Source organism: Salminus brasiliensis, chromosome 11 (genome assembly GCF_030463535.1).
Source record: "Salminus brasiliensis chromosome 11, fSalBra1.hap2, whole genome shotgun sequence".
Lineage (NCBI taxonomy): Eukaryota > Metazoa > Chordata > Actinopteri > Characiformes > Bryconidae > Salminus > Salminus brasiliensis.
This window is the reverse complement of record NC_132888.1, coordinates 18,083,043-18,102,119: the sequence shown is the minus strand read 5'-3', so window position 1 is coordinate 18,102,119 and position 19,077 is coordinate 18,083,043. Positions and strand designations below refer to the sequence as shown.

Here is a 19,077-nt window from a genome sequence, read left to right as displayed (position 1 = left end):
ATGGCTTACACTTTTAAAGCTCTTAAAATAAGGTGTTCTTTGAACTGTACCATGGAATAACCATTTTGTTTCCATAAAGAAGCATGTGTATAGAGTTAGTTATACTGGTAAAGTTTTTTTGTTCTTTACCAATGTAAAGGTTCTTCATGCTCATCTGTTTTACAAAAATGCATCTTAAAAATGGTTCTTCTATAGCCCTTAAAGAGCCCTTTATATACCACCTTTATTGTTAAGAGTATAAGGGTCTCTTAGAGTTTACATGTGACTAGTTTATCAGTGTTTTGGTAAATTAGCCAAAACAGTGATGCTCAAGACATTTCAAGTGACTGTTGGATTGTTTTTTTGCTCCACGTTTCCACTGTTTTACATTTAAACTGTTGGTTCCTCTGAACCAACTTCTAAAAATACGCCTCACTTCCTCTTGATTGATCAGTTATGCCTGAATAGCGTTCCTTTCATTTACACAAGCAAAATGAAAAATATGAGAAAGGGACATGAAGCTGGAACATTGTATAATGGAATGCCTACATCATTTTATTTTGAGTCCTTTAATCTCTTGAGCCCTGGCTTTTGAACTCTGCTGTTAATCCTAATGCAAAAACTGCTGTGAATTATTTGGTAACCGTTTGGTTTAGCTTATCTTGTGAAGTCCCACAGGGTTCTATTTTCAGGCCTATGAAACTGTGGTAATTACACACATTCATTATACCACTGTTACTACAACAATCTTTTACTGTCCGGTACTTCTAGATTAGATCTAGACGTTTCTGGTCTGCATGGACACACAAATAGCAGGTGGTTGTGACCATGGTGAGAGTTGATGTGATATGTCATGGTGTATTCTAAAAAGCATACTGTAGAGTAGCTGCATTATGAGAGTATTATAGGAGTAACCACAAGCTACACAGTAACACATAGGTGATTGGACATCAGCCTATTATGCCAATGCTGTATTGACTTGTTATTGCTAGTACTGATACTAATTGTGATACTAATTCTGTGTTGTGAATTGGCCTTTCTTGGCCATTCTTAGACCTCACTGCTTTGTGCATGTTTGTGTGTGCAGGTGTTCTTCAGGGCAGGTGTTCTGGCTAAGCTGGAGGAACAGAGGGACATTCAGACGAGGCGCAACATCACGCTCTTCCAGGCCGCCTGCAGAGGATACCTCTCCCGACAGGCCTTCAAGAAAAGGAAGGTTGGTCTCCGGGTTCTACTGCACTTAACTAATGCTCCACATGATTAGTGTGGCCCATTAGATCTCCATTTATAATGCACTAATTTTACTCCCAGCCATGTTTTTCAGCCTGCACACAGAATGCTAATGCCTGCTTTGAATGTATTCAGAGTGACTGTGTAAGATCTGTAGGGCAGGAGCAAAATCCCTACATGATGACTGTACCCCTACCTGCTGTGGAATTTATACATCAGAAGTACATCAGAATTTCATCAGAGTGGCCCATGATAAATTACACTGGCCATGCTCTCTGGGGGGGCAGCTGTCGCCCCTTCAGCGTTTCATCACGGCCCTATCGATCTCTCAGCAACCTTCACCCTACCTGCCTTCTCTCTCTGTCTGTTCGTCGCTTTTTTTTCCCCAACTTACCCTCTTCCTCCTTTTTAAGACTTAACCCTTCTGTAGCCCATGTATTGAGGAAAGCTTTGTTTTACTGTACTGTGCCCTTTGTGCTGTAATGGTATCTACAAACATCTGTGTGTTATATTGGCACTTTATCAGAGCGCTGTTGTCCGAAAGCATGCGTCATCCTAGAGAGGCCCTTTTCCTTCCCAGGCTAAGAAGGTACTGAGATAGCAGATTTTTATAAATATAGAATGGCAGAGTATCGCTAATCATGAGCATATCAAGGTCCTTATGCATCAAAACTGACTGTCCCTTGTCGTTGAGCATCTGTATTCGACCATTGCTTGTAGTTTTTGTGGCATCTCCTGCACCTCTGGCTCTAGTCAAGCCTGTCAGAGCTCATTCAGCCAGTTGAGCATGTGGAATTGGCGTTGTGGGATGATGGCTGGTTGTCAGAGAGTTCTCTGTTCAGCTTGGCCAAGCAAGTGAGCAATGACAGCTAGGCAGTGCTGTGGGGTAGCCCATGATTCCTCTGATTTAATTGCATATTTAGGATATGAATACGAATTGGTTTGACTGCAAATATAGGCCACCGCCTAGCTTATTTAGCTTCATGCTAGCATTTGAACTAGCGATTCTCTGGTCAAAGTGAGAGTGCCTTATTCCACCATTATCATTGTGGTCATCTTAGTAGAGCATTCTTGTTACTACTATAATGCATTGAGCTCTTTTGGATTGCTATACCATATTGTATCTTATCCAGCTCAGAAATTTCAGATCACTTTGTCAGTTGGTCTTGCATGACTCCGGGTAGGTCTTTATTGTAAGGGGACCTTAGGAGTGCAGTTGAGCTCTTGTGCAAATTAAGCAGCATGTGTGTTCCTGTTGTCTTGGGATGGAAGGTTTGAAGATTTGAACCCTGGCATGGTGAATGCTGCTGCTGGCACTGTTTAGCCTGCTTTACTCTTTGATTAGCACAATGAGAGGCTACTTCAGCTCTGAATCAGCAACTGCTGCAAAAATCGAAGGCTCTTGGGGGTGGTGGTCACTGTGCCTTGAAGTTTGGAAGCCTCGATTGGAAGCCTGATGTGGAAGTGCCACTTCAGAAAGCTTCATCCTCGAACGTGTCCTGTATCTGTTTGAAACCTGCAGGCCAGTTTCTCCTCTTCCTGTCTCTTTGACGGTCATTGCAAACGGCTCTGCTGTTCATTGGGAATTCCACCGAGCGGCTGATCTCGTGTCTAATTAAATCATTGCCTAAAGACACAGGCGTTCGCTCCAGGAATGAGCAGGTGTGTGCCTGGCATATGTGTCAGAAGTGCATGTGCAAATCAGCGCCACCTGCTGCTTTGTATTAGAATTTGAGCTAGCACAACTGGCTGGAGATGGAGACACCTGTAGGAAAAAGAAAAAAACACATCTTGTTGGCATCCCCCCCCCCTTCTGTGAATGCAACGCACAGATCTGTCTGGCAGGACTTGGCTGCCTTCAGACTGCGCTGCCTCCAGACGGCCGTTTTAATTAGGAAGCTTTCCCCGATTCACCTTCTTTTCTCCCCATCTGCGTCCATGTCTGCAGCTAACGCTTGTTGTGGGCAGAGCGTAGCAAATGAGCTGCGTCACATATGCTGGTCAGGGCTGTTAGAGAGAGGACAGACACGATTTTGCGGCACGTTAAGGCTCTCTCAGCGTGACCGATTACCCGCAGGCCACCACCGGCTCACTGCCGACTCTAGGCCTGCCGACGGTGTGAATTTCGCCAATCTAATTGGGTTTCGAGATAATCTGCTCTTATTGAAGATACACATGTTCCAGCAGCTAAGAAATCTTATAAAGGTCCAAATTAGCTGCCTAGTAGTATTGATGTGTGATTTAATTACCTTCAAGGGCTTTGGACCCTGCTTGGGTGTCCAGCGGTGAGGAGCCTGATGTCTTTGATGAGGCTCCAAACCTCTCCATTGTTTGACTTTCTGATGGCCTCGTTTGGCAGCTACCATGTGTAGATAAGAAACACCTAATGAATCTGGCTTGCAGATCACACATTTACTCATCTTCTACAAGCTCACGGGAGAGCTATTAGCACTGGAGTAGCTTTTGAACACAGCGATTGGCAGCACCAGTCTGCATTAGCACAGTTTTTCTGAATGCTAATACATTTGCAGTGTCAAATTGCATCGAGCAAAAAACTAAAACACACCTTATGGGAATACAGCATATTCCTATAGCAGTGGCATCTGTGAATGTTGACAGTAGTTTGACAGATGTTCATATAGGTTTAGAAAAAAAATAATAAATGAAGGCGGTGTGGTGTTTCGTGTCAGTGACACTGTGTGTCCTTCTTCTCCTACTGTCCACAGTAATAGCTGCATTGTGCGTAATAAACCAGACTGGATTATTAGCCAAGGTTGCTTTGCGTTCAGGGCATTGTTTTTTTGTTTTTTTTTGGGATACGATGTAAGATCCCACCCCTAGGCCAAGAGCAAAGGGGCATTGCAGCGGACTTGTCTCTAGAGCTGAATGGGGTTCATTTAGAGGCGCTTTTAGTCAGTCCCAGGACTTTGCACACAGGGCTGCTATTATCCAGACAGGCCAGGCTCCGCTTCCAGAGTGGACTGAGGTGCTGCCCCAGGGCCTCTTCTACTCACTGCTACATGCAGGCATCTACACGTTACTGCATGTGGGGTGTGCCTCAATGTGTTTGTTGCAATGTTTTTGGAAAACCGTGTCTTCGGTCTTACCCACGTGTCACTGTTTTCCAGATCCAGGACCTGGCCATCCGCTGCATCCAGAAGAACATCAAGAAGAACCGGGGTGTGAAGGGTTGGCCCTGGTGGAAACTTTTCACTACTGTCCGGCCACTGATTGAGGTGCAGCTCACAGAGGAGCAAATCCGTGGCAAAGATGTGAGTTACTCTCCCGTTCTTTGTTGTGTCTTGTTGTCACTCTTTATCTCATGGAGACATAATGACATGGTTCTCTGTTCTCTGTGAGTTTCTCTTTGAGAAGCAGTATAGACATATAAAATACATTTTTCATTGCTAATTAAATCTAATTAAATTGCAAATTTTTCATTATTTTTGCGTATAGAAATATTTAGTTGTTGTTTAAGTGTTCCCTTTATGACAAAGGTTAGCTTTGTTTTACGATCGGTTTTACGGTGGCACCTTATGCCGATCTCTTTTTACTGTGAATAGACAAACAATTAAAGGCTGGCTTTATTTTCTTGATTTTTTTTTATGTTTCTTTAATATTTTAAGCAAGAGCTGCTTTATTTCCATGTTTCCATGGTTTGCCATTTCCCCCATGTACTTGGTACTGTGAAACAACCTTATTGTACTACAGCTTGTAAGTGCCAATATTTTTGTAGCAAATGTAATGTAAATGTGTACACGTACCTTACGCATACTCGCGTGTACCCTATGCCATAACCTACGCTGTACCCGGAAATGTAACTACATCCTGTGGGACTGCAACAACTGCAATTGGTCTGCTTGGTAGCATATTTCTGCCTTCTCTGCCACTTTACATTTTTTTGATGTGTACATCAATATGACACATAAATGAATTACTCAAAGTAACAAGAGCTGTTATATTTTACTCCAGCGTAACCTGCTCAGTTTCAGCCGCCGTTGTTTGTAGTATGACAAGAAAGTGTAATTGCTGAGCGACGCAAACACACCAACGCAAGTATAAAAGATCACAAAGGCGTAGACCACTTTCGCAGACGATGCTGTAGACTCACCCTTAAGATGCTACCGTTAGTGGGAAAACCATAGCATTGTGCTTCTTTCCTTTCAGTCATCACATCTCCCACTCGTTATACGGTCGGGTACCAAATCTCAGCATGTGGCTTAACTATGAACTAATTGGTTGCCACTCTGCTTGTCTGCAAAAAGCCTGTTCAGAAGTAGTGAGCAGGAAGCGCAGCAGCGGTTTAAGAATCAAGGATTCAGCCTCTGTGACTGAAATGAAAGTAAGCAGCGGGTGCCCAAAGCTTTACAGTATATATGATGGCATATGATTTTAAATATATATGATGGCATTAAAACCCCTAATTCATTTGTATGAGTTGCAATACAAAACAAGCAACTAGTGATTGTTAATGTGCAGATGCTAAATTCTGTGGCTGCCAGTAACCATCAAGTGTGTTTGTCAGGAGCGACTGTCTGTCCCCATCTTTCTCTCTGTCCTTGAATCTCTAATCCTCTCTGTTTTCTCTGTTTCTCTGTATTGTGTTCTGTTTCTATGAGACAGCTCACAAATCTCTTTACAAGTTTTCTCTACCTATCTCCCTGTCTGTATCCTTCTATCTGCCCTTGGATCTTGGCGCTCTCTTTCACGTTTGAGGTCTAAGACTGCCAATCCCACCCCCAGCCACTTCAAATGTTTTTAAATCAGTGTGTCTTGTCCAGGTTTTGGCTTTTGACAGCAGCAGAATTGGAGGTAAAGCCCATCTGGAAGGTTCTAATGCCGCTCTGAGTTTCTCTTCCCAGCCACGGTCCCTCCAGAATTCCAGCGGCAGCTTCCAGAAGCTCCGTTCCGTCTTACCCAAAGCGCTCGTCCTTTTGATTCATCCCTCAGAGGCTTTGGCTCAATCTGACTGTTTGTAGAGGAGTTTGTGTGTGGCGGGGTTGAGGGTGAATACATTACCTGTGTAGTTTCAGCCTGCCGGCTCTATGGGGAAGTGCAGGCGATGCAGAGCCGCTGGTTAGATCAAATGCAGCTCCGCTTCCTATGGGGCACTGCATTAGCAAGTCCCTGTGTGTATGTGTGCTTGCGTGTGTGTGTGGGTGGGGGTGGATGGGTGGAGGAGTTGAATGTATGTGTGTATATGCAGAGCACGTCTGCCATCCTGCTGAGTGTTGTGGGCCCGTGCAGTGAGGCGTGTGCCTCAGAGAGAGAGAGAGAGCGCCGGTGCTGACTCTAGCTCCGAGCGGCCTGCCTTTAAAAACAAACAACACCGCTATCTCCTTTAGCCAAACAGCCTGCAGAGCTGGAGCTGATTGCCTCTGCCCCCGTCTGCTTCACAGCCCAGGTAACTGTGGGAGATGGTAGGGGGGAAGCATTGTGAGGAAGACGTATATGGTGAAGAATGGATTGAGCTACATAGCTGACCCTTTGCCCGTATGTTCTTTCTTTGTACAAGTTGCAGTTGTTGAAAGTTGTAATTTGTTGTTATGTACCAAACTGTGCACAAGTTTTAGGCACTGGTGCAAGTTAGAATTAATCCGCTCCTTATCTGGACAGTTAGCGTAGTTTTCTTCCAACACCTAATTAGTGATTAGTGCTTAATGATGTTAAATCACTGTTACTTTTGTATTTTTACTGTATATACTTGCATCTTTTCTAATGTATTTTTTAAATGAAGAGTAAATATACTGCTGATTAAATAAATCTTTATAATAAAAGCAGCTAGGTGTCATAGTACTGTATATGTATATGTCTGCCTATATGACTTTAAGCAGCTGAAATTTATATATATATATATATATATATATATATATATATATATATATATATATATATAATTTTTTAAATTATTTTTTTTTAATTATTTATTTAAAATTATTTTTACCCATTTGTTTTTCGTTTTTCTTTCCAATTTGGTAGCTTGGCTCTCTCTCTCTTGTCTGAGGTCTAAGACTGCCAAACCTGCCGCCAGCCACTTTAAATGTTTCTAAATTAGTGTGACATGTCCGATGCGCCATTGCCCGGCAGTTGACGCGCTTGGAGGAAAGCACCAGGTGCCACAGCTCCACCGTACCAGCACCTGATGCCTGTGCCATTGCTTAAGAAGGATTGGAGGAGAGAGCATGACTAGTTGCTCTTTCTCGGACTATGGCCGCTGCTGGCAATGTGGCATGGCTTGCGATTTGAATTTACAACCCTTGGGAGGACTGTTTGTAGGTCCCGTGATGACATTAGGCTTTTAGGAATGTTGGAGACCTCTTTAAACATCATCTGCTTTGCTCTTGGGCCGAACTTGCTAGGACGGCCTGGCCTGACCATGTTACCCATTGTTAGACTCGTAATTTATTTAGCGGACAGTGGGTCGGCTGCTTTCTAATTGTTCTGAGATCTTTTTAAATCTCTTCCCAGACTCATATGTATCTACACTCTTCTTTCTGAAGGCCTCAGAGAGCTCCCATGAGTGCTACCATGGTCCGAGAAGAAACTAAACAAAAATCAGTGACAATCATCAGCATATGAGTGCAACACATTTTTATCCCTTCTGGGTGGATCTGTTAGGGAATATAGTCTCAGTAATATATAACGATGGTTACGGGAGGAATACCTCACAGCACACAGAGCATCCCACCCTGCTGGGTATTTGTGAAAACTTTAAAAGAGGGAACAAGATGGGCCTTTAGAGGGGGCGAAACCGTCTGATGTCAGTTGGCTGTCTCTGATGTTATCCTCTGGCAGTACCCCACTGTCTCATATTGTGTTTCCCGTGGTGGCTTTGGGAGCATATCTCGCTGTCAGAGCGTCCGTCTGTCCTGAATTTGATTGCTATCAGTCTGGTTGTCTGCTGACTGTGAGCTCTGTGCCTGACTGTGCGTGTTTTCTGTCTGTTTGACTTTTCTCAGGAGGAGATTCAGCAGCTGAAGCTGAAGCTGGAGAAAGTGGAGAAGGAACGGAATGAGCTGCGACTCAACACTGACCGTTTAGAAAGCAGGGTGAGGCACACACACACACACACACACACACACACACACACACACACACACACACTGCTTTTGCTTGGATATAATGATAATTATGATACAGATTATTTTTAGAAACTGAAAACAGCAGACTCTCTGACTCATGCCATAGCTGAAAAGCTAGCAGCTTCTTGTTAAATATGTAAGCGGTGATTTCGAGGGACAGCGATAGATTTGCAGTCGAGATGAACTTCCACTGCCAGTTATCTGTAGGCTGACTGAGGTCAACTGAGGTCATGCAGGAGCAGACACCACTATGGTACTAACCTCCTGATTTGTTGTGTGTGTGCTTTAGATCACAGAGCTGTCGTCAGAGCTCACTGATGAGAGGAACACGGGTGAGTCTGCCTCTCAGCTGCTGGAGTCCGAGACCTCAGAGAGACTACGACTAGAGAAAGAAATGAAGGATCTCCAGGTAATCACATTATTTTAAATCCTTGTCAGTGGGATGTTTTTTAGCTTCCTTGGCCACATTCTGATTGGAGGCCTCATTGATCTATCAGGCTCTATTGTATGAAAGAATGAAAGGAGTGACTATTTCATACACTTTAATCAGTAAAACAACCATTAGCTGAACTGGGGTTCACTGGTTTAAAGCAACATCATGTATCAATCTTACCACTGACTGACTGTAAAGAGGAGAATGGCATCTCTGTCATTGCCACTCTGGGCTGGAACGCTGCTACTGCACTTGTGTAAGCTGCACATGACCTCTTGCGAGAACTGCATAAGGCTGTGTAACCCGAGTCATATTTGAATAAAAGCCTGTAATATTAATCTACAGCATCAGTCCACATAATTTTTCACAGATGCCAGCTCAGTGTCTCTTCAGCTTGTCGACAAATGCATGTGTAGAATGTGTCCGGTAAAAAGAGCTCAAAGCACAATTTGTACTTACCTTAGGGTTGTACACTAATGACCACACCTCTGACAGGTGCAGTGGCATCGGCAAAGGGGTGAGATATATTAGGCAGCAAATTAACTGTCAGTTGTTGTGTTAAAAGCATGAAAAGTGGTCAGGCATAAGCATCTGGGACACTTTGACAAGAACCAAACTGTAATGGCTGGACGTCTGGGTCAGAGCATCTCCAAAACAGCAGGCACATCTTGTGGAGTTTGTTTACTATGCAGTGTTCAGTATGCTACTGAAAGTGGTTCAAGAAAAGACAACCAGTGAACTAACAGGCGGAAGGGTCATGGGCACCTAAGGCATAAAAATAAAGATCCACATGATGTGTTTTATGTTAAAATCATGATTAGCACAATTAAAACTTTACTCTGGGCTCAGTGGCTCTAAATAGCTTTCTACTGCTTATTGCAATAAACAGGCCGTGTTGTCAGGATGTGGAGTCATACATGTCCCATATATGTTGTATAAAGTTCAGTTGCATAAAATGTTTAAATATTGTTTATAAAATCATTAGAATACATTGTTTGTGAGTGTAAAGTTATTGATATGGTGGTTATTTATGTAAGCTGCACAAGATATGCTGCAGATATGGTGGTTAGCCATCACATCTCCTCCCCATACAAACACACTCTGCACCCTGCACTTATGACTGGAAACCCTATGCAACCACTGTCACACTGCACCCACAAAGACTTTTCCCCCCACCCACACTATACCTGAACTCACACCCATCCAGTGCCTTTTGTAAATAAGGTAAACATTCAGATTATATCAAACCTGTACATTAAACTGCTTTTACCAGTGCAATATTGTAAATAGAGAGTATGTATATGTGTGTATATGTATAGTATATAAGTTAATCTGTAAATATTCAGTATTTCTATTTGTACATTTGTATTCTTTTTTTGTACTACTGTAAGGGAGGATGCACCCAAGTTTTTCACTCACCTTTACACCTCTGTAATGTGACGTGACTTTGATTTGATTTGAGAAAAACACAGCTAGGAGAACATGGCTGCGCCAGGTTTGCTTGCTTTGTTCCGTTCCACCAGCCACTCACCTGATTTAATGTAATGAATTCATTTGCAGAGCAGCATCGTAATGTTTAGTTCTTGTGTTCTAGGGTATTTCAGGTAGCTCAGGTAGCCTAGGTTTAGAGCTGCTGTTCTCTTTGAGCTGATGTTTTTTTCCCAGCAGAGCTGAGGGCTAAGGTGTGTGTCTGTGTGTGTGTGTGCATGTGTTTCTCAGGGCAAGTATGACTCCACGAAGAAGCAGATGGAGTCGATGGAGATGGAGGTGATGGAGTCTAGGCTCATTCGTGCCTCCGAACTGAATGGAGAGATGGAAGATGACGATACAGGCAAGTGACATCACTTCCTGTTAAAAACCACAGCACACACCCCCGGTGTCTGTTCCCCAGGCTGTGACTGGTAAAGGGAGAATGAGATATTGGTGCAGAGCGCCATATGATGACTGAGCTTAGAGCTGAGTCTGCTGATACCAGTTCTCATACAGGGCTGTATTTAGTGCTCAGCTGGGGGGATTTCGGTGGGCTTGGCGGCCCCTGGTTCACTGGGCCTGCAGATTGGCTGGTTTAGAGCGCTGTTTCAGGTGGGCTGCCTGCCCTCGGCATGCCACCTCCAGACAAATGAGAAAATAATCTGCAGGATCAGGTGCGGCTCCTCGCCAGCCACCATTAAGCTATTTCTATGGAAATGCTGCCAGACTGCAGAGAACAACCCACACATGCTTGTCAGTGTCTCTCTCTCTCTTTTTTCTGAGATGTCTCTCCATTTTCCCAAACATGCTTCCCCCCAGTGTCTCTCAACTTAAATCAAGTATAAAAAAACACCATCATATGCATAAAGTCTGAGTAAAAGTAAAGACCTTCTATCCAATCAGAACAGCGGGATCAGTCGAGGTTTAAACACAGCACTAAATGAACCACTGTCGGCCCCCAATCTTTGCATGTAAACAATTTATAAAAAAATCAATACTGTGGTTTTGAGAATTGATAAAGTATTACATATCTTAATTTAGCTGTAACATCAATATATTCATATTTTCATGCACCCCTGTTTATGGACACAACTGTCTTTACACCCTCTTTTATTGCTACTTTAAACGCCTAAATTAGAATCAGGCAACTGGTTAGAACACAGTTAGGGAGGACTTTGGAGGAGCCTGTCTTAAATAAGCTTAGACATTTAGTTTGGTAAGCTGTTGATTGTTGAAGTAAGCGGTAGCACCATGGCCAGATCCAAAGAGTTCTCTGAGGCCTTCATAATGAAGGTTGTACATGCAGATGAGTCTGAGAAAGGGATTTAAAAAGATCCCTACACGGTTAGAAATCAGCCGTTTCACTGTCTATAGAATAAATTACATGTAATAAAGAACATTTTAAAACAACTGCCAACATGACCAGATCAGACTGTCCTAGCAAATTCAGTATAAGATGTATAAATCTTGTGGTCAGTCTCCAACATCACAGGACCTACAGGTCGCTTTTGCTACAGCTGATGTCAAAGTACAGGATCTTTCATCAGAAAGAGACAAAAAGCTTGCTTGCGCTCTCTTGCTCTCGCTCTCTCTCTCTCGCTCTCTCTCGCTCTCTCTCGCTCTCTCTCGCTCTCTGTCTCGCTCTCTCTTTGTTCTTTCTGCTTACTCTCTGAAAGACACAGCTTATAGATGGTCTTTTCGGGCAGAACCAGGCCATTAGGAAAGTACTAGGTATAAAAGTGTCTGACCACATTCACCAGCTTAATTTAGTGGCCAGTTCTAAAAAGAGCGGTATTGAGCAGCGCTGATATTACTCCACTTGTCCGATGCACCTGGGTGTGCGGTGCTGTTTTCCGGTTTCCCTCTAAACGCCATGTGATTGATTTCCGAAACCTTCAAGCTAAGCCATGTACGTCTTAATTTATCCCACTCCCCAGCAGTTCCACTCTCTCTAGTATTGATTAGCTGGACCTGGCTGGACTCTTCATGGTGCTGTTAAACCTGTTAAGACTCCTGTGGGATCCTCAGAGTGCATCATGTATTTTAGATTAATCTAAGATGCCACGGATTAGAATTTTGGATTAGTGGTTGTGGATGTTCAGTCAGGGGGGAAAAAAACACCCAAACAAACAGGTTTTGACATCTCGCCAAGTTTGAGTGTGGACTGATTGCTAATTATTGACATTTTGTTACACACGCTCTCTGAGTGGGTTCAGTTTCGCATTGCATTGAGGAAAGTGAAATATATGGACTGGTGTGAAAGGGGGAAAAGGGCTGTATGTATGTTTGTGTGTGTAATGCTTTGTGCTTACACAGGGGGAGAGTGGAGGTTGAAGTATGAACGAGCAGTCCGGGAGATTGAGTTCACCAAGAAGAGACTTCAGCAGGAGTTTGACGACAAACTGGAGGTGGAGCAGCAGAACAAGAGGCAACTGGAAAGACGAGTAAGGCTGTTTGTCTCACATACACACAGTACATACCAGCTGGGGATGTCCCGATCCAGTTCAGATGCTTTAAAAATTTTGTTTTCCTTTCTTTTTAAGAGGGCAGGGTATTTAAATTCAGAGTGATGAAAATCTCTGACTACAATATGTAACAATATTAGGATAGCTCTCATTTGTGCATTTTATAAGAACCTTTGGGACCCCCCGATTGTCCACGTTTAACCTGTGTGTTGTAAAGCTCTGGCCTCATTAGTGGATTATGTAACAATTGGATATAGGGGTTATATTTCTCAAAATATCTTGAAAATCGAATCATGTCCTGAGTGAATCATCAGACCCCTCTGGACTGTTTGGGGTCTATGAGGACTGCTCTGCACACCACAGGGCTGTCGGATCATAATTGGTGAAATCAGTAAAGTGAAACAGCATTTTAGATTCCCAATAATAGCCAACAAATTTGTTTTGACCATTGAAAGATGCACTATATGTCCAAATGTTTGTGGACACCCCATTTTATGATTGCATCCCGCTACTTTAAGTTGCACCTGTTGCTGACACAGATGTGCAAATCCATAAACACAGTTTATCTAGTCCCTGTAGATAATTATTGCCAATAGAATAGGATACAGCTATATACATACAGTATGTACTAGTACACTATACATCTATATACATACAATATGTACTACTACACTATATATTTCTCTCTCTCACTCTCTCTCTCTCTATATATATATATATATATATATATATATATATATATATACAGTATGTACTAGTACACTGTTCATCTATATACATACATCAATATACATACAGTATGTACTAGTATACTATACATGTATGTACATACAGAACACTATTCTTCCATATACTGTACATACAAAAATAATTCAGATTTAGCTTTTATACAAGACAGATTTATACAAGACTATTACAAGACCAAAAAAATAATTGACCCCTAAAACACACTTTCAGCTGAGTAACTCTCATCAGCTGATCTTCATGCTATCTGATTGAATGTGATGACACCGGTCTCCATAACCACAATGATAATTCTGTCAGAAATAAGAGCAACGGACAGGCAGATCATACTCAGAGTTTGTGACGTGATGATCATACAACCTGACATACATGCTCATTCTGCTACAGGCTCTTCCTGCTCTTTACCCCAGCTGAGACAAGACAGCAGGCCTGCAGACTCTGGCTCAGCAGTTTACACACACATTCAATCGCACATGATTATACATACACTGGATCACATAAAGAATGCATGCAGAGGCTGCTTTGGTTTGCCCTCTGTCAAGCAGACAGGAGGCTGACTGGAGACTGGCTGAATGAGCTCTGAACACAGTGTGTGTGTCTGTGTGTTTGCCAGCTGACAGACCTGCAGGCAGACAGTGAGGAGATGCAGCGGGTGGCGCAGCAGCTAAAGAAAAAGTGCCAGAAGCTGACAGCCGAGCTGCAGGACACCAAGCTGCACCTGGAGGGCCAGCAGAGCCGCAACCACGAGCTGGAGAAGAAGCAGAGGAAGTAAGCGTCACACATCCATGGACACACTTACCGTGCACAGGGTCTTTTCCACTTAATTAAAAGTTGAGGGGGGTGTAGCACACTAGGGTTCTTCAGATGGGCAAGCACATCACGCTGCACCAATATGAAACCTTGGGCAAGACTCCAAAAACTATATTCACCTACCTGTAATGTAAGTCGATCTGGATGAGAGCATCAGGCAAATTACATATCAAGTAATTGTAAAATGAAAATATATAAACATGTAAAATACACAGTCTCATCAGAGTATTATGACCACCTGTAGTTTGGAATGAACTCGGTCCATTATATCAGCTCTGCTTACCATAAAGGAGCACTTTGTAGTACTATAATTACAGATTACAGTAGTTCATCTCAGTAGTAGTGCATACTCTGTACAGCACTTACAGGCAATGTCACTCATCTCCGTCATTAAGATGTCTAGCTTTTCCAATGGAAGTCACATAAATGATGCATATGGTTACAGGGATAGAAGAGATGCCGAGATAACTGATAGAAACAGAGACCCTGATAATTGGCATCAATCATTGTGAAGCATGCAAGCTGTGTGTTGTGTCTGAAGCTGAAGTCTGTGTGTAGCAGGCAGGGCTCAGCAGGGCAAGTACTTTAGGAGTATCTGGCTCTCTGCCTGCTGCTACCTCACTCATCCCTTCCCGGCTGGGGCAGCTTCTGCCCTCTGCCTTTCAGCCTACACACACACACAGAGCGAGAGAGAGAGAGAGAGAGAGAGAGAAAGATGGAGAGAGAGAAAGATCCCAAATCCAGTCCCTAAATCCTTGCAGGCCCGAGAGCCCTTAAACAACACGACATATGATAAACGATAAAACATCAGCAGAATCGTCTCATCATGTAGACAATGCTTGAGTTACTGCTGTTCTTTGATGGGTGCTAGCAGTACTAACTCTTGGCACAAGCAGACAGATTGAGTTAAAGCTTGCTGGACTGGTAGCTAAGCTCCTCCAGGCTCTTGAGTAAACAGGGAGGAGGGCTGAGAGTCTGCGCCTGTCGCCACAGTGGGGGTATGTGTGAAGGGCAATGCTGGGCTGCAAGATACAGAAAGAAAAGCATTTTTGAATATGGCCTGAAATATATTCAAGGGGTTATATCTTACATTTTCTTCTTTTCACGTTTGCGTGGGTTAATGTACCAAAAACTGCACAAATCATTTGAACTTTAATAGTTTTCTATCCTCTTTTCATCCCTTAGAATTAAACAGTGTTTCTGTTGCGGTGCCTAAATTCAACAGTCTGGGCTGACACACTATATAACTTCAAATTGAGTGGGCAGGGCTAAACTGCTGAACAGTGATTTTAAAACAAGTTGTTTTTGATAGTTATTTTCCTTATATAGGTCTGATTTGTTTTGTTAAAACTTTTTTAGAACATTTACTTACACTTTACATGAAGTGGTTTTCCAGTACATATTACAAAAACATTCACGGACATGCATTTGGATAAAACAAGGGATTTGCCCAACCATTTTCTGCCGATAAAGGACACTTTTGCTGTTCCACACCTAGGCAGTGGGCCATAGGCAGTAAAACCTAGAAAGGGTTGTTTTAGTGATGCCACAGAACAACCACTTTTGGTTCTCTTAAGAACCATTTTTATAATAGGAGTGTAAAGAACCTTTACATTAAGTCTTTAAGCTAAGACTCTCAGACACTTGTTCTTTATGAAACCAAAAGAGGACATCACTCAGAGAACCTTTGTCTCACCTTTATTTTTAAGAGTGCAGTTCTGCTGCGTCTGTAACTCTGCCTCAGCTGATGAAATGGTGAGAATTTTTGGTGGAAGGTGGAAACCTTCTGAATGCTGCCGCTCCCACTGATTGCTGCGGAGATGTAGTAAGCAAAAAGCCTCAAGGGTAGAGCTCCTTTCAGCTACCTGCTCCTCCATAAACCCCCACCTCCGAATTCTTGTTATAGACCCCCTAACATGCATTTTTCAAATGTGCTGAGACGGTGGGAGACCTCCTGGTATTGAGGGTGGACCCTCTTTAAAATTATATACCCTTCATCGTATGACGATCCTAAATCATCAAAGCATCAAAGTTGGTCAAAGCACAAAATAAGTTATATGCATACTAATATTCAGTATTGTGGTCAGCATTGTGATAATATTAATAATAATGATAATTTTAAATGATAATAAAATTCAAATGATAAACTGTTTGTTAAATTGTTGACACCCCTTCTAATGAATGCATTCATTGCACCCTTTGCTGACACAGATGTGCAAATGCACACACACAGCTTGCCTAATGTTAAGCATGGGCTTGAAGGGTATAACGTTCCCCAGCATTGAGCTGTGGGGCAGTGCAATGGTGCTCTATGAAATGATGGTACTCCATCCATTACATTTGGGATGAGTTGGAGATGTGGTGGGTGATCATCATCAAACATCCTGATCTCACTAACTCTCTTGTTGCTGAATGCAATCAAATTCTCACAGCATTGCTCAACAGTCCAGTAGAAAGTCTTACCTGTGCGGTAGAGACAGTTACTCCAACAAAAGCAAGATACATGTTTTATAATACCCTTGATTTCAGAAAAAAGAATAATTGAGCAGGTGTCCCAATAATTTTGTCCATATAGTGTATATTGTGCAGCTCTTCTGCCTTCAGTAACGATCGTAAACACAGCCTGAGAGCAGCCCTAGCATAGCCAACACGTTGCATGGGTTAGTGGCCAAAGAGAAGAGGAGCATGGTGGGAGAGCAAATTCCTTCTTCTGCTTCTACTCTTGAGGCAGCGTTAGCGCTGGGAATTGCATAAGACTCGTTTATGGGACCTTAACAGGGCCCTTCACTGCATAAAGGGTAGAAGGAGGGTGAATGAAAAGAAGAGAAGGAGCAAGAAATTATGCCCCCAAGGCCTCACCAGCCCCCCTCCCCTCAACTATGTGTTCACTGTTAAACCAATCAAAACCGCATGCTCGAATGCGCCTCTTGAAATATACGTCCTGCTGAAGTTGGCCAAATTCTAGTGTTTCCTAACTGTTTTGCCATGCTAGGCTATTTCAGAAAAAGCAGGTATGTAGTCATTGTTGTTTTTAGTTTTGTATGTATATATGAATTAATATAAGGGTAATATATGAGTATTTATATATTTATATATACATATTTTTTATTCAGGACTTTGTCATTAGCATGAACACGTGTGCACCTGGAACAAAACCCTGTATTTTTCTCTGTGGGATCTCTGTGTGTTTAAATATTTGTGTGTGTGTGTGTTTGCAGGTTTGACTCTGAGCAAAGTCAGGCTCAGGAGGAGGTGCAGAGAGAGAGGAGTCAGCGAGAGAAGCTGAGCCGAGAGAAAGACATGCTGACTGGAGAAGTGTTCAGCCTCAGACAGCAGCTGGAGGTCAGCAGCCTTTCGCTTATTATCTCTCAGACATTCTCACTTTTACTCCCTGTTGAGATGCACAGAGTTTTGCACAATATACTATTACTTTCACACTGATGTCTGTTTATCCCGAAGTTTACCTGCTGTGTGCCTGCACTAATTTGGTGTATCTACAGGTTTACAACACATGTATTGCAACTCTACACCCTGCCAAGAACAAACCTGAATTGGCAAATATTTCATATAAAACCCATTCATATTAAAGCAATCATGTTTCTTTGGAAATGTAGTGGATAATTTAGAAAAGGTGGCTAAATCAATATATTTTACCTCAGAAATAACAGCTTTTAAATTTGCTACACTGTCTTGTGATGGGGAGGATTGTGTCTCTGTCATTGCTGCTCTGGGCCTGAGACCTATTGCAAGAACCGTATAACGCTGCGGTCAGTCCACATGCTTCTTTTGTTTTCAGTTGTCAAGAAATGCTCTTGCACAGCTGTCCATTAGGGGGGGGCTGAAGGTGTGACAGTCATGTAAAAGCGAATCACACTCCATGTCTGTGGGGGAGCTCAGTAGCCAAAAATGCAGTTTTTTGCATAATGATGCATTAACTGACCTGATTCATTAGCTGCATAAAATCATTACTCAACATTACTATCATGTGTAAAATAAGGAAATTGTATGATACCATTGGTCCAATATTTACTATTATTTCTTGATATATAATCACTATGTTTTATTTAATTTTTTAATACCTCTGGTTTACAGTTATTACAGTGCTAGAAGGTCAATACGCATTCTGCATAGCAAAAGCTTAGAGGTGGCTGGCAGTTTTGCTACAGTCTTAGTATTTCTGATGCCTACAATGTTCCCCTCTGTGGTAGATACATGTGCTAAAATGGTCAGTGAGTGTATCTAATAAACTGGCAACTGGCATGTGTGCTATAATGGCCTAACACTGTAGTTCTCTTGTACTCAGGATAAAGATCTGGAGATGTGCGCTCTGAATCTAAAGCTAGAGCAGATGGAGGCCGAGCTGCAGGACCTGAACTCACAGGAGTCAAAGGACGAAGCCTCACTGGCCAAGGTCAAAAAGCAGCTCCGCGACCTGGAAGCTAAGGTCAAAGACCAGGAGGAGGAGTTGGATGAGCAAGCGGGTACCATCCAAATGTTGGAGCAGGTAAATCTTCACACTTGCATATCTGTCTCTGTCTGTATCCACAGTGTGTACAGCACTGATTTTGTGAGTAGTTTCATTTACATAGCAGTCACTTACAGATATGCAATCCATGCCTGCGGCTTATGTTTTATTTATTGTATATTTGAATAATTTAAGTTCTCCATGCATAATTGCCACACGACATGCAAATCTGCCCTCGTTCATATTCAGAAATGCCTGTTTCCAAGGTGTGCAGTCTGCTTGCATTGCAAAAGTTAGCATGAAAAGTACTGTCTGCTGAGTTGGTACTGCTGTAAGCGCTGCGAATCTGTGTTTTCATGTATGTGTACGTGGCTCGGCGTGCACTGAGATGCTGATATT

The 19,077-nt window shown here is 42.7% G+C and overlaps 1 protein-coding gene across 1 annotated transcript in view; it reads left to right on the top strand.

The window, feature by feature from the left end:
• Nucleotides 1–19,077, top strand: part of myo18ab (myosin XVIIIA b) — a 125,578-nt gene that overhangs the window by 79,180 nt on the left and 27,321 nt on the right. Inside the window, exons 24-32 of the mRNA XM_072691783.1 lie at nucleotides 1,067–1,195; nucleotides 4,338–4,481; nucleotides 8,169–8,258; nucleotides 8,581–8,700; nucleotides 10,444–10,555; nucleotides 12,511–12,638; nucleotides 14,017–14,171; nucleotides 17,432–17,555; nucleotides 18,517–18,717. Coding sequence (XP_072547884.1) covers nucleotides 1,067–1,195; nucleotides 4,338–4,481; nucleotides 8,169–8,258; nucleotides 8,581–8,700; nucleotides 10,444–10,555; nucleotides 12,511–12,638; nucleotides 14,017–14,171; nucleotides 17,432–17,555; nucleotides 18,517–18,717 — 1,203 coding nt within the window. The remainder of the gene's footprint in view (nucleotides 1–1,066; nucleotides 1,196–4,337; nucleotides 4,482–8,168; nucleotides 8,259–8,580; nucleotides 8,701–10,443; nucleotides 10,556–12,510; nucleotides 12,639–14,016; nucleotides 14,172–17,431; nucleotides 17,556–18,516; nucleotides 18,718–19,077) is intronic.